Below are 22718 nucleotides of genomic sequence, written 5' to 3' on the forward strand. Positions count from 1 at the left end.
TATCATACTTTTCCTCTGATTGTTCCATTCCTGGTTTTGGATTACAAATATTGATGGAAAATGCTGACCAAATACTCAACGTCTGAACGTGGCCTTAGGTAGGGTCCAGTCGTTGATTTGTTGGGTTCAGCTGGGTTGAATGCCAAAATCAGTGTTGGGCTGGGTTTTTAGTTGAATTAGGTTTTAGGCTGGGTCCAAACATAGATTATTGGGTTCAGATGGGTTGAAAAGTGAAATTAGATTTAGGTTGGGTTTTAGATTAATTAGGTTTAGGCTGGGTCCAAACATAGATTATTGAGTTCAGATGGGTTGAAAATTGAAATTAGTTTTAGGCGGGGTGTTAGTTGAATCTATTATAGGCTGGGTTCAGACATAGATTATTTGGTTCTGTTCGGTTGAAAGTTGAAATAAGTTTTAGGCTGGGTTTTAGCTGAATCAGTTATAGGCTGGGTTCAGATGCTGATTGGTTGGGTTCAACTGGGTTAAAGGTTAAAATTTGTTTTAGGCTGTGTTTTTAGCGGAAGTAGTTGTAGGCTGTGTTCAGATGTTAAATGTTGGTTTAATGTTTAAATTAGTTTAAGACTGGGTTTTTAGATTAAATCAGTTTTAGGTTGGGTTTGGATATTGAAATTATTGGGTGACTGGATTTGTGTGCAGGTGTGCAATTACATTACATGCACTGTTCTCATCTATAAAACAAATGAATATAGAGCAGATCCATGTGAAAAATTGTTCACTTGCACAATGATTTACATGGTCAGCGAGGTATCTGGGTGCGGTTTAGTAGCTCACTAACCAAAAAGCTTGCCATACCCATGTAATAGCTATAGGATGAATGATAATGCTCCCGACTCCCACACACACATGGTCGCTGAGTTGGGTCAAAATTATGGAGAGTATGAAAAATTTCCCATGGAAGCTCCTCGATGTCTCAAAACAACACAGATTGTGAGAGTCGATATGAGGGCAGGTTCTGGGGTCACTTACTTTTTCACAGCTCTTCATACATATAGTTTGTACCTAGCTTGCTGATACATTGATGAAAGATAATACTTTGGTAAAAAATGCTAGACATTTCCGGACCACTTGAATCTTTACCACAATTTCACACCATGCTGTGAAACTACCGTACTTATCAGGCTCATCTGATAAAGTGCTGAGTATAACAGAGGTGATTGCAGTACGATACACTGATATTAATTGTAACAGATCTAACATCATGGGTATCGCCAAAATAAGAATCGAAAATATAGGGGTTTACCAAAAATGTAAGATAGCACCACGTAGATTCACTGTAGAAACTTTCTACTTTACTAGTCATTATGATCTGGTTCCGGAGCCATGTCCTAGTACATACGCAGAAGATAATGATCTCAATTTTTCGACTGGTTCCCCAAGCTCTTGAAAAAGGGAGAGGTGTAGTGTATGCATTACTACTCCCAAGGACCCATAGAAGTGAACTGAGCAGTCCAGTATTCTACTCTTGGAATTGGTGGGATCCCAGCAGTCAGACTCCACCGACCACACATTTGTCTTTGTCACCTATTCTGTAGATAGAGGAATTTATGATCGGGTCTGGAATATATATTTATTTTGAATTCTGTTCTGGTGCCTGAATTTATTTTGGTATAAAGTCTGAATAGTAGATTTATTTTGGGGGTCTATTCTGGGGTTTCTATCTATTTTGACATTAGGTTGGGGGTCTCTGTATACTTTGATTTCTGGTCAGGGGGTCCAGGTTTATCTTTAGGTCTGGTCAGGGGTCCCTGTTCACCTTCAGGTCTGCTCAGGGGTCCCTGTTCATCTTTAGGTCTGCTCAGGGGTCCCTGTTCATCTACAGTTCTGCTCAGGGGTCCCTGTTCACCTTCAGTTCTGCTCAGGGGTCCCTATTCACCTTCAGGTCTGCTCAGGGGTTCCTGATCACCTTCAGGTCTGGGGTTCCTGTTCACCTTCAGGTCTGATCAGGGGTCCCTGTTCATCTTCAGGTCTGTTCAGGGGTCTCTGTTCATCTTCAGGTCTGCTCAGGGGTCCCTGTTCATCTACAGGTCAGCTCAGGGGTCCCTGTTTACCTTCAGGTATGCTCAGGGGTCCCTGTTTACCTTCAGGTCTGGTCTGGGGTCCCTGTTCATCTACAGGTCTGCTCAGGGGTCCCTGTTCACCTACAGGTTGTAACGGGTCTGGGAGGCGGAACCTCTGAGCAACTATACAAGGGGGCGGTCCTTGTAAGGAAGCGGGTGGCTCCCAGGGAAGACGGGCAGGTAGTCACGGCAAGTGACAGGGACAGTCTCTGGGTAGAAGGGCAGGTAGTCACGGCAAGTGACAGGGACAGTCTCTGGGTAGAAGGGCAGGTAGTCACGGCAAGTGACAGGGACAGTCTCTGAGTAGAAGGACGGGTACTCACGGCAAGTGACAGGGACAGTCTCTGGGTAGAAGGACAGCAGGCAGGTGGCTGGTGAGCGCTCCCAGGTGAGCGGGCGAGAGTCTTTGGACAGGCAGGTGGTCACAGTAAGTGACGGCAGAGCCTCCAGGTAGGCTAGCAGGCAGGTAGCAGGTGAGCGCTCCCAGGTGAGCGGGCAAGAGTCTCTGGACGGGCAGGTGGTCACGGCAAGAGACGGCAGAGCCTCCAGGTAGGCTAGCAGACAGGTAGCAGGTGAGCGCTCCCAGGTGAGCGGGCAGGCTGGTCCATAGACAGACTGACAGGTGTCGGAAGGCAGACTGTCGGACCGCAGGCTTGCAAGCAGGTAAACGGATATCAGGCAGGTATCAAGCAGGAATCTGGCAGGTGACTGGCAGGTAACAGGCAGGAATCTGGCAGGAGACTGGCAGGTAACTGGTAACGGGACCTGAGGGCTGAAGCAGAATGAAGGCTTTGCAACAACATTGCTCGGGCACCTCCATTTTGGAGGAGGTGCCTTATATATGGTGAGGTCCTCCGGCCATTGGCCGGGGACTCCTTAGGACGGCGCGCGCGGCCCCTTTAAGAGAGGGGGAGCGCGCGCGCGCGCCCTAAGCACAGTTGCCGGGAAGCAGCGCGCGCTGCCAGCAGAGCGGGAGGAGGACGCCGGGCACGGACTGGAGAAGTGAGGGGAACAGCGTCCCTGCCTAGCAGGAGGCAGGGACGCCGACGCTACACAGGTCTGGTCAGAGGTTCCTGTTCACCTTCAGGTCTGGTCAGAGGTCCCTGTTCACCTTCAGGTCTGGGGTCCCTGTTCACCTTCAGGTCTGGTCAGAGATCCCTGTTCACCTTCAGGTCTGATCAGGGGTCCCTGTTCACCTTCAGGTCTGATCAGGGGTCCTTGTTCACCTTCAGGTCTGATCAGGGGTCCCTGTTCACCTTCAGGTCTGGTCAGGGGTCCCTGTTCACCTTCAGGTCTGGTCAGAGGTCCCTGTTCACCTTCAGGTCTGGTCAGGGGTCCTTGTTCACCTTCAGGTCTGGTCAGGGGTCCCTGTTTATCTTCAGGTCTGGTCTGGGTTCCCTGTTCACCTTCAGGTCTGGGCAGGGATCTGTGTATTTTGGGAGAACCTTTCCTTTTAGAGTTTGGGATCAGAACATCTTGGGGTCTCATTGTGAATGCACTTTTGGAGTCTGAGTCTGTATTCATTTTGGGGTATAATGAAATAGACATACGTAATACTTATTATTCAAACGCATTAGTGCAGTAATATTAAAAATGGTAATAATACATTTGTGAGGCCTAGTCGCAGTAAGTTAGTGTAGTGTTAGTGTAGGGAGTACAATTGGGTGAGAAAGGTTGAACTTGATGGACCTAGCTCTTTATTCAACCTACGTTACTATGTAGTTAGGATGCATTTTGAGGGTATGGTCTATATATATATATATATATGGAGCATATGTTTAAACATTTTGTGCAACCCTTAGAGATTCAGTGAAGCTCTCTTATAATTTGCCTTCAATGGAGGTAACTTGCAGAAACGTAAAACCTTGGCCCCTGTGGTCAGTCCGCAGTATAAGACTTTATAATACCGTATATATACAGACAGCACCGTATATTGTCATTGTTTAGGTGTACGCATTGTGGACTTCTAGGAAAAATCCCCTGCACATTGGGGTCAGTAATTTCACAAGAAAAGGGTTTGGCCGAATATGAAAGCAGAAGACCATGGAGCCAAACTTGCGTAGAGAGGTCATTCTCTTTCTACAGGAAGTTACACAGCGAAGTCCCTGAGTTTATGTCAAGTCATTAAAATACAGATACAAACATCTATAAGTGAATTGTGTAATGCAGGCCCGGCGCTCCTGGGAATACAGAAAAAAAGGCTATGCTTGCTCACACTGTGTACACGGTGCTGACATTGCTGGATACATGCTTGTAACTCATGCATCTACATGTATAGAATATATAAAGAGTTCAAAGAATGCAAACACAAGCTATAAAATCCTGAGGACTTCTATATACAATCACTGCAGTCTCGATAAACTACAGGTGAATTTGTTTGCTAGGTGAAATGACTTCCAAGTGGATTGTCTCGGCAGCACATCGTCCTGTGTAAACAGGATAATGGGCTGCCGAGAACAATGGGAGTCTATGCACACAGAACGATCTATGAGTGATCGTTCTGTGCACATAGGAAATACGGTCTGCCTGGGCTAACGGGCTAATAAACGACAACGATCAGCAAACAAATAGCTGATCGGCGGTCTTTAAATGCTGCAAAGTCAGGGGCTGTAAACCTGCCCCATGTCTATAAATGGTATGTGTCCTGCACTGCAAAGTATCCCCGGACTCCTAAACAGCACAGCCGGACTCCTAGATGCTCCATTCACATACAGAGAACAGACTATCGGCAGGGCAATGCAACAGAGCGAAAGCGAGTTCAGAAATAATAATTACATTGCCAGAATCTGTGTATCTTCAGCTATACACACATTATAAGGGTAGGTCCACGTGCTTTTTTTTTATTGCACTAAAATGCATTTCTTGGCAGGAGTGTACAATACATGCGGATTTGATGAGTTTTGTGTGCATTTATTTGAATGTATACCAAATCAGAACAGGGGGAAAGAAATGGCTTTGGAGGAATATATTATAAAACAATCAAAAGGGGTGAACCTCATGTTAGAATCCCTTAAAATGTAACTTTCATTATTAATTGTGTTTAAAATACCTATAGGGTATTAATAAATTATTGTCCCTAATCTGTCTGTCCTGTGTTATTTCAAAAGGTATTCGCCTATATTTTTCAATTGGTGACACCCCGGGATGTCATTATTTATGTAAAAGAATAGGACAATTCAAACTATAGCACAAGTTCCCCCAATATGTTTCACCGGAGATGCGGCGTCATCAGGAGATAGGAGACTGATGAGGAAGCATCTGCGGTGAAACATGTTGGGGGACTGGTACAATAGTTTGAATTGTCCTATTCTTTTACATAAATGTTGACCCCGGGGTGTCATTATTTATTTAATAGAACAGGGCAATTCAAACTATAGCACAAGCCCCCCCCAACATGTTTCACCGCAGAAGCGGCATCATCAGGGGATGGGACACTGATGATGAAGCATCTGCGGTGAAACATGTTGAGGAGGCTTGTGCTATAGTTTCAGTTGCCCTATTCTGTTACATAAATGATGACACCCCGGGGTGTCACCAATTGAAAAATATAGGTGAAATAGCACAGGACAGACAGATTAAGGGCAATATTTTATTAATACCCCATATGCATTTTATTTGAATGTGTTTAAAAGAGCTGCAAAAATGCCAAAAGAATTTACATGCTGCGGTTTAATAAAACCATTCTACAGCAAAAAAAAAACCTAAAAGAAAAATAGATGCCTCGTGTGAATGAGACTTTAGAATTATCATTCATTTTGCTTGTACTGTAAAATGCAGCATTTTTTACTCAAGAAAAATACACAATGAAAGAAAAACCTTGCAAAAAGTGTGTGAACATACCTTAATAGTTCAGCTCCTAAAACCAAGAAATGACAAGAAGGTATTCCCCTCCTCATAGGTAGCACGAGTAATTATACAATAAAGTAGGTCGACATGAAACAGGAATAATATTGTCACAACTCTTAAGGAATTGGCTGGAAGGCAGAGATGGAAGGTAGTTGTATATTTACAGGGAAAATACCTGCCATTATTATAAAGCACTCACTGTGACAGAAAAATTGCTGCAATGCATTGGTCCAGATACAAAGTTATTGCAGAAGTGAAAATTCACACTGACATAATACGGGCACAGCAGTATACGTACCCCTGAAGGGGTTATCCACCATACTGAAAATATTTAAATATAGCTGCCAATGTAAAAAAAACTCAAACAAACCCGAAAAGATACACTATACACCATACAAACTTATGCATCTCTAAGACAACAGACTATGAACAAACGCTGTGTAGTCTGACACTCCGGCCTTATTTCCTCCCATCTGACCCTTTCTTATTGAATGGCCACCAAATACAGTGGGTACGGAAAGTATTCAGTCCCCTTTAAAGTTTTCACTCTTTGTTTCATTGCAGCCATTTGGTAAATTCTAAAGTTCATTTTTTTCTCAGTAAAGTACACTCTGCACCCCATCTTGACTGGAAAAAACAGAAATGTAGACATTTTTGAAAATGTATTAAAAAAGAAAAACTGAAATATCACATGGTCATAAGTATTCAGACCCTTTGCTCAGTATTGAGTAGAAGCCCCCTTTTGAGCTAGTACAGCCATGAGCCTTCTTGGGAATGATGTAACAAGTTTTTCACACCTGGATGTGGGGATCTTCTGCCATTCTTCCTTGCAGATCCTCTCCAGTTCCGTCAGGTTGGATGGTGAACGTTGGTGGACAGCCATTTTCAGGTCTCTCCAGAGATGCTCAATTGGGTTTAGGTCAGTGCTCTGGCTGGGACAGTCCAGAATGGTCACAGAGTTGTTCTGAAGCCACTCCTTTGTTATTTTAGCTGTGTGCTTAGGGTCATTGTCTTGTTGGAAGGTGAACCTTCGGCCAAGTCTGAGGTCCAGAGCACTCTGGAAGAGGTTTTCATCCTGGATATCTCTGTACTTGGCCACATTCATGTTTCCTTCAATTGCAACCAGTCGTCCTGTCCCTGCAGCTGAAAAACACCCCCATATCATGATGCTGCCACCACCATGTTTCACTATTGGGATTGTATTGGGCAGGTGATGAGCAGTGCCTGGTTTTCTACACACATACCGCTTAGAACCATTTAGTGATAATTCTATCTTCATCTCATCAGACCAGAGAATCTTATTTCTCATAGTCTGGGAGTCTTTCATGTGTTTTTGAGCAAACTCTATGAGGGCTTTCATATGTCTTGCACTGAGGAGAGGCTTCTGTCGTCGCCATAAAGGCCCAACTGGTGGAGGGCTGCAGTGATAGTTGACTTTGTGGAACTTTCTCCCATCTGCCTACTGCATCCATAGAGCACAGCCACAGTGATCTTGGGGTTCTTCTTTACCTCTCTCACCACAGCTTTTCTCTCACGATTGCTCAGTTTGGCTGGACGGCCAGGTCTAGGAAGACTTCTGGTGGTCCCAAACTTCTTCCATTTAAGGATTATGGAGGCCACTGTGCTCTTAGGAACCTTGAGTAATGCAGAAATTCTTCTGTAACCTTGGCCAGATCTGTGCCTTGCCACAATTCTGTCTCTGAGCTCCTTGGGCAGTTCCTTTGAGCTCATGATTCTCATTTGGTATGACATGCACTGTGAGCTGTGAGGTCTTATATAGACAGGTGTGTGCTTTTCCAAATCAAGTCCTATCAGTTTAATTAAACACAGCTGGACTCCAATGAAGAAGTAGAACCATCTCAAGGAGGATCACAAGGAAATGGACAGCATGGGACTTAAATATGAGTATCTGAGCAAAGGGTCTGAATACTTATGACTATGTGATATTGCAGTTTTTCTTTTTTAATAAATTTGCAAAAATTTCTACATTTCTGTTTTTTTCAGTCAAGATGGGGTGCAGAGTGTACTTTAATGAGAAAAAAATAAACTTTTTAGAATTTACCAAATGGCTGCAATGAAACAAAGAGTGAAAAATTTAAAGCGGCTGAATACTTTCCGTACCCACTGTATATTTTAGCAAAAATACTATTCCAGCCCACGGGCCTCAACACTCTTCTTTCTGGCCCCCGGGCAGATTCCCGGGAAAAACAGTGTTCGGACCGGCAGCCCAGTTTTGCTGGCTATTAGTGCTTTAATTGTTCCTTACACTGTGAGCACGTGCACATAGCGTTCAGTACGGAATAATCTGGCGCATGCATTGAAGGATTACATGGTGATGCTGGGGAGTGCCAGTGTTAGAACATACTTTGTGGGCAGACCCAGCGTCTCCTATGTGATGTATAGACAGCAGTTTCAGTGTGTCCAATGTGATGTATAGCCAGCAGCCTAAGTGTCTCCTATGTGATGTACATAAAGCAGTCTCAGTGTCTCCTATGTGATGAAAATACAGCAGTCTCAGGGTCTCCTATGTGATGAAAATACATTAGTGTCAATGTCTCCTATGTGATGTAAATACAGCAGTGGTGATGTCTCATATGTGATGTATATGCAGCAGTCTCGTTGTCTCCTATGTGATGTGTATACAGCAATCTCCGTATCTCCTATGTGATGTATATACAGTAGTCGTGGTGTCTCCTATGTGATGTATATACAACACTCTTGGTGTCTCCTATGTGATGTATACACAGCAGTCTTGGTGTTACCTAAGTGATGTTTATACAGTAGTCTTGGTATATCCTATGTAATGTACATACAGCAGTCTCCTGTATGATGTATACACAGCAGTCTCAGTGTCTCCTATGTGATGTATATACAGCAGTCTTGGTGTATCCTAAGTGATGTATATACAGCAGTCTCGGTGTCCCCTATGTGGTGTATACTGCAAACCTCACACAGCTTGAATTATATAAATTTTACATGAGCAGTGATCGATTTTTCCCTGTGAGGAGATCTGCAGTTTCCTATACATCTGTGTTCGGAACAACTTACTCCTGCGAGTTCTTTCCAAAACTTATTACAAAAAGTCGCCTGTGCTCCAGAACGACGCAAACCTGGAAAAGCAGTTGCGAGTAGTAACATCATCAATATTACCTAACATCACAGCCGCACCAAAGAGGAGAAGCTGCAGCCATCACATTAGGGGTGAGTTAAGTAAATGTTTGACCAAATATAGAGAAGAAATTTCAAGTTGATAATCTTGGACGGCCTGCAACTGATTTTATATATCCAAATGGCTCCTGGCAAGAAAAAGGTTCCCCAACCCTGCTCTATAGGAACCTATGTCTAGTTAAAGGAGTTTTCCATACTTGTACGGAACATGGCTGCTGCAGTCATTGATTCACTCCACTGTTCAAGGATGGTCAGCACTGGATAATTTGTTTTTTTACATTTTTGAAATCTTAGATAAGCCCTTAAACTGGACATAGGTCCCCAAAGAGCTCTAAGAATAGACTACATATAAGATTTATTGTGCAGCAGGACAACAAAATCAAACATACAGGCAATGTCATCAAGAACTGTATTCAGTGTAAAGAAGAACAAGGAGTCCTGGAAGTGCTAATACAGCATCTACAGGGCCCTGATCTCAACTTCATCAAGCCTGTCTGGATTAATATGAAGAAACAGAAAGATTTGCACAAGTGACATCCAAAGAAGATCTGTGGTTAGTTCGCCAAGATGTTTGAAGAGAGAAGGATCTGCACAAGCCCCATACCCAGAAGATCTGTGGTTAGTTCTCCAAGATGTTTGAAGAAAGAAGGATCTGCACAAGCCTCATACACAGAAGATCTGTGGTTAGTTCTCCAAGATGTTTGACAAGAGGACTTGCACAAGTGACAAGATGTTTGGTGCGACCTCGCTGCCGAGTTCCTTCAAAAGCTGCAAGTGCCTAGAAGACTTGATGACGTGAAAGAAGGATCACCAAATATTAAAGAGGTTGTCCATTACTTTTACATTGATTGGCCGGGATCCAACACCTGGCACCCCCGATCAGCTGATATCGGTGGCGGTGGTCACCGGCCGGAAGTACTCACTTGCGGAGCTGGCCATCTTCTGATAGTGGCCAGCGCAGGATACTACACATCCACCTCCTATTGATTTGAATAGGAGGCGGATGTGTAGTGGCAAGCCTCGGCCACTACCAGAAGATGGAGCAACTCGGCGAGTGAGTACTTCTGACCACCGACCGCTGACACCCATAACAGCTGATCAGCGGGGGTGCTGGGTGTTGGACCCCGGATAATCAGACATTAATAACCTGTCCTAAGGATAGGTCATCATGGTAAAAGTAGTGGACAACCTCTTCAATGTGATTTAGCTATTAACACTCCTATTTTTGAAAGCATTCTTACTTTGTAGCATTTTTTCCGCACCTGCCTTAAACTTTTGCACAGAACTGTACATTAGGTGGGCAAGCAAGAAGAAAAGGACAGATGGCCAATATTCCGTCATATTTAACCACATTTAGACACATGGGGCTGTATTGTGATCTAAGCTAAAGGAATAAGAAATGCAGCAGGGTGAGGAGGGGCAGCGCAGCTATTATATGGCCCCCATATCATAGCTGTCTGATACATGCATTGTGTGGGGGTGGTAAATCATGCTCTTTGTAGCCTTGTGCTCCGCTATTATGAAAAGGCTTATTATAGCTCCCTACAACAATACACATGCAATGTTCTCTATGGAAGCCCTATATCATCCAGACCCAGATATCCGAGCACAGCGGAGTGAGGTGGGGGTGTGTGACATCCTGCATGGGGCATTATGGGGGGGTGGTGACATCCTGCATGGGGCATTATAAGGGAGGGGGGTGTGTGTGATATCCTGCATGGGGCATTATAAGGGAGGAGGGGTGTGTGACATCCTGCATGGGGCATTATACGGGAGGGGGTGTGTGTGACATCCTGCATGGGGCGCTATAAGGGAGGGGGGGGGTGTGACATTCTGCATGGGGCATTATAAGGGAGGGGGGTGTGTGTCATCCTGCATGACATGGGGCATTATAAGGGGGGGGAACAGCCTGCGTGGGGCATTATGTGTGGGGAACAGCCTGCATGGAGCGTTATATGGGGGCCAGTATTCTGTATGGAGCGTTATATGGGGGCCAGTATCCTGCATAGAGCGTTATACGGGGGCCAGTATTCTGTATGGAGCGTTATATGGGGGCCAGTATTCCGTATGGAGCGTTATATGGGGGCCAGTATCCTGTATGGAGTGTTATATGGGGGGCCAGTATTCCGTATGGAGCGTTATATGGGGGCCAGTATTCTGTATGGATCATTTTATGGGGGCCAGTATTCTGTATGGAGCATTATATGGGGGCCAGTATCCTGTATGGAGCGTTATATGGGGGCCAGTATTCTGTATGGAGCGTTATATGGGGTCCAGTATTCTGTATGGAGCATTATATGGGGGCCAGTATCCTGTATGGAGCGTTATATGGGGGCCAGTATCCTGTATGGAGCGTTATATGGGGACCAGTATCCTGTATAGAGCATTTTATGGGGGCCAGTATTCTGTATGGAGCATTTTATGGGGGCAAGTCTCTTGTATGGAGCATTTTATGGGGGCCAGTATACTGTGTGGAGCGATTCGCTGGTTTCTGAGCTATTGTGGAATTTACAATATATATCACTCATGTAATGTAAGAAGTGAAATCTTTGCATTGTACTATATATATATTTCTCTTCGGTATCTGTGCATCATGAATCGTGGTATGTGTTAAAGGGGCCCACTGAGACTCTTTCGCCCGGAGCCCACAAAAACCAGGAGCCGGCCCTGGGCCCCCGGCCCCATGCTGAGTGCTAAGCTAATCTGAATTGGTCAAAGGTGAACTGGTAATTTTAATCCCAGAAATACAAAGTTTTCTCTGATTTAAAGGGGATGTCCATAAGAGTAATAGATTTTGGTTGCCCTTTTTTTAACCCAATGCCACCTCAAGTGAGGTCTGGACATAGTAGCGGCTCGATCTCCTCAAGTCCTTTCTTACACTAATAGCCAGCAGCTAGACGTCATGCAGCGAATGTGACAGGCCGGGTCCTTACAGTGTTCCCCATTATTTCCCACCACATCATCATTGTAGTGTGTACAGACGCATGAAACCAAGGTGCCCTGCCCTGATACATGACAACGGGAGGCATCTCTCTGAAAGCAACCTGCCGCTATCCATCGCCCCCAGCTACAGCTGGCACTATCCTGTCGCCTGCAGCAAGTGATGACAGATATCCACAGTCACTAACATAACACAGGACGTGACAATGTACGAAGGTGGAAAGAAACTCCGGGACCCTCTGTAGGTGTAGAGTCACCTTCCATCTACATCAAAGACTTATCTGCCAGCCTATGACTTCCCTGCTGGTATAGTATGCCAGCCTATAATATCCCAGGGGTATAACCTATATCCCAGGGGTATAACCTACACGCCAACCAATAATATCCCAGGGGTATAACCTACACGCCAGCCTATAATATCCCAGGGGTATAACCTACACACCAACCTATAATATCCCAGGGGAATAACCAACACGCCAACCTATAATATCCCAGGGGTATAACCTACACGCCAGCCTATAATATCCCAGGGGTATAACCTACACGCCAGCCTATAATATCCCAGGGGTATAACCTACACGCCAACCTATAATATCCCAGGGGAATAACCTACACGCCAGCCTATAATATCCCAGGGATATAACCTACACGCCAACCTATAATATCCCAGAGGTATAACCTACACGCCAACCTATAATATCCCAGGGGTATAACCTACACGCCAACCTATAATATCCCAGGGGAATAACCTACACGCCAGCCTATAATATCCCAGGGATATAACCTACACGCCAACCTATAATATCCCAGAGGTATAACCTACACGCCAACCTATAATATCCCAGGGGTATAACCTACACGCCAACCTATAATATCATCAGGGGGTATAACCTACATGCCAGCCTATAATATTCCAGGGCTATAACCTACATGCCAGGATATAATATCCCCAGGGGTATAACATACACGCCAACCTATAATATCACCCGGGGGTATAAACTACACGCCAGCCTATAATATCTCACGGGTATAACCTACACGCCAGCTTATAATATCCCAGGGATGTAACCTACACGCCAGCCTATAATATCCCAGGGATATAACCTACACGCCAACCTATAATATCCCCAGGGGTATAACCTACACGCCAGGCTATAATATCCCAGGGGTATAACCTACACGCCAGCCTATAATATCCCAGGGGTATAACCTACACGCCAGCCTATAATATCCCAGGGGTATAACCTACACGCCAGCCTATAATATCCCCAGGGGTATAACCTACACGACAGCCTATAATATCCCAAGGGTATAACCTACACGCCAGCCTATAATATCCCAGGGGTATAACCTACACGCCAGCCTATAATATCCGCAGGGATATAACCTACACGCCAGCCTATAATATCCGCAGGGGTATAACCTACACGCCAGCCTATAATATCCGCAGGGGTATAACCTACACGTCAGCCTATAATATCCCCAGGGGTATAACCTACACGCCAGCCTATAATATCCAAGGAATATAACCTACACGCCAACCTATAATATCCCCAGGGGTATAACCTACACGCCAGGCTATAATATCCCAGGGGTATAACCTACACGCCAGCCTATAATATCCCAGGGGTATAACCTACACGCCAGCCTATAATATCCCAGGGGTATAACCTACACGCCAGCCTATAATATCCCCAGGGGTATAACCTACACGACAGCCTATAATATCCCAAGGGTATAACCTACATGCCAGCCTATAATATCCCAGGGGTATAACCTACACGCCAGCCTATAATATCCGCAGGGGTATAACCTACACGCCAGCCTATAATATCCGCAGGGGTATAACCTACACGCAAGCCTATAATATCCGCAGGGGTATAACCTACACGTCAGCCTATAATATCCCCAGGGGTATAACCTACACGCCAGCCTATAATATCCAAGGAATATAACCTACACGCCAACCTATAATATCCCAGGAGTATAACCTACACGCCAACCTATAATATCCCAGGGGTATAACATACACGCCAGCCTATAATATCTCAGGGGTATAACCTACACGCCAGCCTATAATATCCCAGGGATATAACCTACACGCCAGCCTATAATATCCCAGGGGTATAACCTACACGCCAGCCTATAATATCCCAGGGGTATAACCTACACGCCAGCCTATGACTTCTCAGCAAGTATAGCTGCATTCCTATTAGTTTTCTGTAGGTATACATACATGCCAGCCAAAAACTTTTCTGCTGGTATAGCTACATGCCAATATATCACTTCTCCGTTGGTAAGAATACATGCCAGCCTATGACTTCTCTGTAGGTAAGATTACATGCCAGCCTATGACTTATCAATAGGTAAGAATACATGCCAGCCCATGCCTTATCAATAGGTAAGAATACATGCCAGCCTATATGTTCTCCACAGGTAAGAATACATGCCTGCCTATGACTTCTCCGCAGGTAAGTATACATGCCAGCCTATGAATTTTCTATAGGTAAGAATACATGCCAGCCTATGCCTTCTCTATACACTGTGTTCCAAATTAGTATGCAAATAATATTTTCTCAGATTTTCCCAAATTACCTATATGAATTGCAGTCATTGTAATTTTCCAGTCAAATAACTATTAGAGTACAACTGAAAGGTTTTTGTACAAACTGCCTATGATAACAGTATATTTTTAAAAAAATAAAACACTCAAACTGCACTCAAAATGCATGTTCCAAATTATTATGCACAGCAGAGTTTTCAACCTTTTCATTTTAATAAAGAACAAAAAAATGGTCATTTTTGAAATTATAAGCATTAGCAGGTTATTACAAACTGAAATCAAACAGTTTTCAACTCAAAACTTTATTCTAGGTGATGTTACATTTGCACATAGGACCGCTTGTTCGAAAGGAGCTTCTGAACTCTCTCGTCCATTGAATTTGTCAGGTTTTGGATGGTTTCTGCTTCCAATTGTTTTGCATGAGGACAGAATACCCTCCCAGAGCGGTTGCTTAGATGTGAACTGCCTCCCGCCATCATAGACACTCCTTTTGATGATGCTCCAGAGGTTCTCAATGGGTTGAGGTCAGGGGAGCATGGGTGCCACACCATAAGTTTGTCCCCTTTTATGCCCATAGCAGCCAGAGATGCAGATGTGTTATGTGCAGCATGAGACGGGGCATTATCATGCATGAAAATGATCTTGCTGCGGAATGCACGGTTCTTCTTGAACCATGGAAGGAAGTGCTGTTTGAGAAACTCAACATACATTATGGAGTTCATCTTTACCACTTCAGGGATCCTAAAAGGGCAGACAATCTCTCTCCCCATGATTCCAGCCCAAAACATTACTCCACCTCCTCCTGGTTAGTTCTGTAGCCGTGTTTGCATGGGGTGTCCATCAACCAGCCATCCTCCACTCCATCCATCTGGACCATCGAGATCATTTCATGCATGATAATGCCCCGTCTCATGCTGCACATAACACATCTGCATCTCTGACTGCTATGGGCATAAAAGGGGACAAACTTAATGTGTGGCACCAATGCTCCCCTGACCTCAACCCCATTGAGAACCTCTGGAGCATCATCAAAAGGAGTGTCTATGATGGCGGGAGGCAGTTCACATCTAAGCAACAGCTCTGGGAGGGTATTCTGTCCTCATGCAAAACAATTAAAGCAGAAACCATCCAAAACCTGACAAATTCAATGGACGAGAGAGTTCAGAAGCTCCTTTCGAACAAAGGGTCCTATGTGCAAATGTATCATCACCTAGAATAAAGTTTTGAGTTGAAAACTGTTTGATTTCAGTTTGTAATAACCTGCTACTGCTTATAATTTCAAAAATGACCATTTTTTTGTTCTTTATTAAAATGAAAAGGTTGAAAACTCTGCTGTGCATAATAATTTGGAACATGCATTTTGAGTGCAGTTTGAGTGTTTTATTTTTTTAAAAATATACTGTTATCATAGGCAGTTTGTACAAAAACCTTTCAGTTGTACTCTAATAGTTATTTAACTGGAAAATTACAATGACTGCAATTCATATAGGTAATTTGGGAAAATATGAGAAAATATTATTTGCATAATAATTTGGAACACAGTGTAGGTAAGAATACATGCCAGCCTATATGTTCTCCACAGGTAAGAATACATACCAGCCTATATGTTCTCCACAGGTAAGAATACATACCAGCCTATATGTTCTCCGCAGGTAAGAATACATTCCAGCCTATGACTTCTCTATAGGTAAGAATACATGCCAGCCTATATGTTCTCCGCAGGTAAGAATACATGCTAGCCTATGACTTCTCTATAGGAAAGAATACATGCCAGCCTATGAGTTCCCCCCGCAGGTAAGAATACATGGAAGCCTATGAGTTCCCCCCGCAGGTAAGAATACATGCCAGCCTATATGTTCTCTGCAGATAAGAATACATGCCAGCCTATGCCTTCTCCGCAGGTAAGAATACATGCCAGCCTATAACTTCTCCGCAGGTAAAAATACATGCCAGCCTATAACTTCTCCGCAGGTAAAAATACATGCCAGTCAATAATATCCCCAGGGGTATAACCTACACACCAGCCTATGAATTCTCTATAGGTAAGATTACATGCCAGCCTACGCCTTCTCCGGTGGTATGGACACATTCCAGCATAATATGGATACAAATCTCCTCAGGTATAACCTATATGCCAACCTATGACTTCTCCGCAGGTCTAATGTACATGCCAATGCCTTCTAGGTAAGTATGGCTTCATACCAGCTAATACCATATCCGAAGGCATAACCTACATATTAATCTTGAATTGTTAAATATGATGACTTCCCTAAAAAGAGTAAATAAATGCCAACCTATTATTTCTCTGCAGGTATAGAAACATGCCAGTCTATAATATCCCTGCAGGTATATGGATACATGGCAGCGTAGTATAGATACATGCCAACCTATATCATCTCCGCAGGTATAACCTGCATGCCAACCTATGATTTATCTGCAGGAAAGGATACATGGTAGCCAATACCATCTCCGCAGATATAACCTATATGCCCGCTTATGACTTATAGGTTGGCATGCGTCAGTACTTACCCAGGACTTCTCCACAGGTATAACCTATATGCCCGCTTATGACTTACCCAGGTCTTCTCCACAGGTATAAGCTATACGTCTGCTTATGACTTATAGGTTGGCATGTGTCCATACTTACCCAAGACGTATCTGCAGGTATCACCTATGTGACCTATAGGCTGGCATGTCATCATACTTTCCCAGGATTTCTCCGCAGGTATCACCTATATGACCTATAGGTTGGCGTGTGTCCATACTTACCCAGGACGTCTCTGCAGGTATCACCTATGTGACCTATAGGCCGGCATGTCATCATACTTTCCCAGGACTTCTCTGCAGGTATCACCTATGTGACCTATAGGCTGGCATGTCATCATACTTTCCCAGGACTTCTCCGCAGGTATTACCTATGTGACCTATAGGCTGGCATGTCATCATACTTTCCCAGGACTTCTCCGCAGGTATTACCTATGTGACCTATAGGCTAGCATGTCATCATACTTTCCCAGGACTTCTCTGCAGGTATCACCTATGTGACCTATAGGCTGGCATGTCATCATACTTTCCCAGGACGTCTCCGCAGGTATCACTTATATGACCTATAGGTTGGCGTGTGTCCATACTTACCCAGGACTTCTCCGCAGGTATCACCTATCTGACCTATAGGTTGGCATGTCATCATACTTTCCCAGGACGTCTCCGCAGGTATCACTTATATGACCTATAGGTTGGCGTGTGTCCATACTTTCCCAGGACTTCTCCGCAGGTATCACCTATGTGACCTATAGGCTGGCATGTCATCATACTTTCCCAGGACTTCTTTGCAGGTATCACCTATAGGTTGGCGTGTGTCCATACTTACCCAGGACTTCTCCGCAGGTATCACCTATGTGACCTATAGGCTGGCATGTCATCATACTTACCCAGGACTTCTCCGCAGGTATCACCTATGTGACCTATAGGCTGGCATGTGTCCATATTTTCCCAGGACTTCTCCGCAGGTATCACCTATAGGTTGGCATGTCATCATACTTTCCCAGGACTTCTCCGCAGGTATCACCTATAGGTTGGCATGTCATCATACTTTCCCAGGACTTCTCCGCAGGTATCACCTATAGGTTGGCATGTGTCTATTCTTATCCAGGACTTTTCCTCAGGTCTGAATACCTGCCAGTCTATGACTTGTAGATACAGAAGGACATAGCATATCCAGAGCAGCTATACATAACCTACATGACAGTCTGCCCTTGCTAAAGATGTTCTGCAGCAGCAGCAGAAGCACAAGTCTTGCAGGAGACAGTGCCCCTCCATTGGTGGTCTCGCCCCCACCCCGGTTACCTGCAGCCCGGCAGTCGGCACAGACCGTGTTCCCCGGCTTGCGGGCCAGCTCCAGCAGGGCTCTCCTGTTCCTCTCTTCCGCCATGGTGCACAGCGCAGAGATGCCGTTATCTGCTGCTGTCTCTGCTCTCCTCCCCCACAGACTGACACACCAGGGCTACCGCAGGGGGCTTCACCTAGTCCTCATGGCTGCAGGTGGACGTCCGTCTGCTCTCGTCTGTCACTGTCCGTCCGGCTCCTCCTTTCTTCTCATTCAAACTGGACTCGGCTCCTTACACGGACACTTCTGGTTCCGCATTCCTCCAAATATTAAGAAAGTCGTGAGGAGATGAGCTGCTCGGGGGCGCCACCTGGTGTCTGAGGCGCCACCTGCAGGCGCCGGGCATTCCCTCATCTCACTACTGTACTACAATAGAAAGGCTGACGTCATAGGTTTTACCATATATGGACTTGGGACTTCCTAGCCTGGACATGGTGATGGGAGGGCTGGAGAAAGGGAGCCGGGAGCTGCCCTGCTGTGTCTGAATCTAATCTGCACAGATTCATTGGAACATAGCAATCATTTCTAATCACCAGCTTTATAAATACTATATAATAATAATGGGAAGTTCACACCTTGGGTTTTTGCTGCAGATTATTTTATCTGCAGCAAAATCCACAAATGTTACTTGCAGATTTTGGTGCAGATTTAACCATTTCCAATGCAAAGGGATCTAAGGGGTGAGGTTTCTCCTTGTGGAGAGTGACATGGCAGTATGAGGAGACTTAAATGCCATGCATGCTCCTCTGGGAAATTAAATATGCAAATTGTCTCTTCAGCGCCACCTATTGGGAGTAGCAATCCGACAATTTGCACTGCAGAGGCTGAAATCCACACTGATTTTGCATAAAAAATTGACGTGCTGCAGATTTTAAAATCTTGGTCAGTTCTCCCCCCCCAAAAAAATGTCAGCAGTGTGTAGAAGAGATTTATTGAAATCTCATCTACTTAGCTGGTACTGTATCATTTATAAATATAAAATCTGCAGAGTGTGAATCTACCCTACTGGCGATATCACACTCATAATCCAGAACTTTCTGCACCTCAGTGGCTCCGGATTATCAGAAATTAGGGATGGCTGCAATCAAGTTGCAATTCAATGTTTGGAATGGCTGGATGGGGTACAAGGGTCATGGTTTAAAGGGAATCTATCATCAGATTTTGACCAATAATCGGAGAACAGCATAATTTAGGGGAAGAGTCCCTGATTCCAGCACTGTATCACTTCATGGGCGTACCCAGGATCAAAACTAGGGGGGGGCAAGCCATGGTCGTTCAGGTTGTAAAATTTTAAAACGAAAAAGGTGCAACGCTGGAAACAGATAAGACACCGGAGGGTGAGTATAAGATGGAGCAGGAGAATTACATTTAGAGCACCAATCCAGGTAATGACATATAGAGGCCTCCCCGTAGTGTAATTACATATAGCCTAGAATAATGACGCTGACACTCAGGGTACAGGATAATGACACCGACATTGGGGGTACAGGATAATGACACCGACATTGGGGGTACAGGATAATGACACCGACACTCGGGGTACGGATTAATGGCGCTGACACTCGGGGTACAGGATAATGGCGCTGACACTCGGGGTACAGGATAATGGCGCTGACACTCGGGGTACGCATTAATGGCACTGACACTCGGGGTACAGGATAATGACACCGACACAGGGGGTACAGGATGACACCGACACTGGGGGTACAGGATAATGACACCAACACTCAGGGTACGGATTAATGGCGCTGACACTCGGGGTACGGATTAATGGCGCTGACACTCGGGGTACAGGATAATGGCGCTGACACTCGGGGTACAGGATAATGGCGCTGACACTCGGGGTATGCATTAATGGCACAGACACTCGGGGTACAGGATAATGACACCGATACAGGAGGTACAGGATGACACCGACACTGGGGGTACAGGATAATGACACCAACACTCGGGGTACGGATTAATGGCGCTGACACTCGGGGTACGGATTAATGGCGCTGACACTCGGGGTACGGATTAATGGCGCTGACACTCGGGGTACAGGATAATGGCGCTGACACTCGGGGTACAGGATAATGGCACTGACACTCGGGGTACGGATTAATGGCGCTGACACTCGGGGTACAGGATAATGACACAGACACTGGGGGTACAGGATAATGACACAGACACTGGGGGTACAGGATAATGACACCGACACTTGGGGTACGGATTAATGGCGCTGACACTCGGGGTACAGATTAATGGCGCTGACACTTGGGGTCCAGGATAATGGCGCTGACACTCGGGGTACGGATTAATGGCACTGACACTCGGGGTACAGGATAATGACACCGACACTGGGGGTACAGGATAATGACACCGACACTGCGGGTACAGGATAATGACACCGACACTCGGGGTAAGGATTTATGGTGCTGACACTCGGGGTACAGGATAATGGCGCTGACTCTCGGGGTACGGATTAATGGCGCTGACACTCGGGGTACAGGATAATGACACCGACACTGGGGGTACAGGATAATGACACCGACACTGGGGGTACAGGATAATGGCGCCATTATTGGGGGTACAGGATAAAGACGCCAACACTCGGGGTGCAGGATAATGGCGCCGACACTCGGGGTACGGGATAATGACGCTAACACTTGTGGTGCGGGATAATGATGCTGACATTCAGGGTGCGGGATAATGGCGCTGACACTCGGGGTATGGGATTTTATTTATATTTTATTTATTTATATATAATAGTGCTATTGCTATAATAATTAACGTCCCCCCAGCTGGCCCAGCATTAACCACCTGTCCTTTCTCCAGGTCCGGTTCCTACTCCCAAGGCCCAGGCCCCAGGCCCTTCCAAATTTCAATAATTACACATTGAGTGAGTGTATTGTGTAATTTACACTGGCTGGCTGCCACAGTCACTGGCAGCCGGCCCACAGTAACAGGACAAGCGCTCCGCTCCGGCGGGATTCTCAGAGACAGGAAACAGGGGAGGCAGGCAGTGTGCTACGTCAGCACGCCTCAGGAGTCAGGACCCTGATCAGGTGACATGCGGCGTGCTGTGTCACTCAGCATGCGTTAAAGGTAATCCCGGCCGGACCCCATGCAGTGACACTGCGCAGTTCCGGCCGCCGGGTGCAGAGCAGAGCAGTCACCTGCGGCGGGCCGCAGAGGGAACTTTTGCTGGCCGCGACCGCCGGTGATCTAAGTGTGTGTGCGGCGTGCAGGGGTGGATTAAGAGTAGCAAAGGCCCCGGGCAGTTTAGAAGGCACGGGCCCCCGCCCCCCCCAGACACACAAACACACCTGATGTGTCACATGTCACATGATCCCTTGTGATAGATCATGTGATAGTTCACGTGAAATTAATTTGGCACAATATTAATTATAATAATTTTTTTTAGGCTGTGTGCCCACTATGCGTCTTTTAAGCGTTTCCACAGCGGCAATTCCGCTGCAGAAACGCTTAAAAAAACGCTTGGTAGAAGGTCGGCCATGTTCCCCAATGATAATCCGCATGTGCTGTGCACATGCTGCGGAAATTTCCGCTGCGGATTATCATTGCGGAAAAATCCGCAGCATTACCAATTATTTTGCGGAAGCGCGGCGTTTTCGCCGCCATTGACTTGCATTGGAACACATGGAATCCACATCACTGCATCTGTACATGCAGAATCCATGCATTTCAATGTGCGGATGGTACCCGGGTTTGGAGAAGAGGAGACTCTCCTCCGGACCCGGGTACCATAGAACCTGTAAAAAAAGAGTAAAATAAAAAATAGATATTATACTTACCTTCTGATGGCCCCCGGTGTCTTTATCCGATGCGTCCTGGCTTGCCGGCAGCTCACGATGGTCTGAAAAGGACCTGCCGTGACGTCATTTAGTCATGTGACGGGTCACGCGACCGATGACGTCGGCAGGCCATCAGAAGGTAAGTATATATTTATTTTTTATTTTTTACCATTCTTTTACGGTCACACTATGGATGGATTTATATAGTGTGACCAAGTTGTCAAGCACTTTCCAAGTGATGCTAAAATCGCTTGGAAAGCGCCTGTCAACTCGCATGCGGAAATGCAAGTGAAGAACGCTTCACATCCGCATGTCCATGGCAGGAAAACGCATGCGTTTGTTTCTGCCAGGGAGATGCAGAAACGCTCAGGAAAAAATCCTGCGCATTTCTGCATCGTGGGCACATAGCCTTACATTAATTGTATGACTCAATATTGAGC

At 45.5% G+C, this 22718-nt stretch overlaps 1 protein-coding gene across 2 annotated transcripts in view; it reads right to left on the reverse strand.

Annotated features, from left to right (window-relative positions):
* Positions 1–18804, reverse strand: part of ADAP1 (ArfGAP with dual PH domains 1) — a 163734-nt gene extending 144930 nt beyond the window's left edge. Inside the window, exon 1 of one of the 2 annotated variants that reach the window (XM_073648046.1) lies at positions 18442–18804. Coding sequence is in view for 1 of the 2 variants with exons in the window: in XM_073648045.1 (XP_073504146.1) it covers positions 18442–18526 (85 nt within the window). In the remaining variant the exon portion in view is untranslated. The remainder of the gene's footprint in view (positions 1–18441) is intronic. The other variant, XM_073648045.1, reaches the window with a different exon arrangement.
* Between the last annotated feature and the right edge of the window lie 3914 nt (positions 18805–22718).

The sequence above is a fragment of the Phyllobates terribilis genome, unplaced genomic scaffold (assembly GCF_046119375.1).
Source record: "Phyllobates terribilis strain yellow unplaced genomic scaffold, ASM4611937v1 Scaffold_9__5_contigs__length_417890890, whole genome shotgun sequence".
Lineage (NCBI taxonomy): Eukaryota > Metazoa > Chordata > Amphibia > Anura > Dendrobatidae > Phyllobates > Phyllobates terribilis.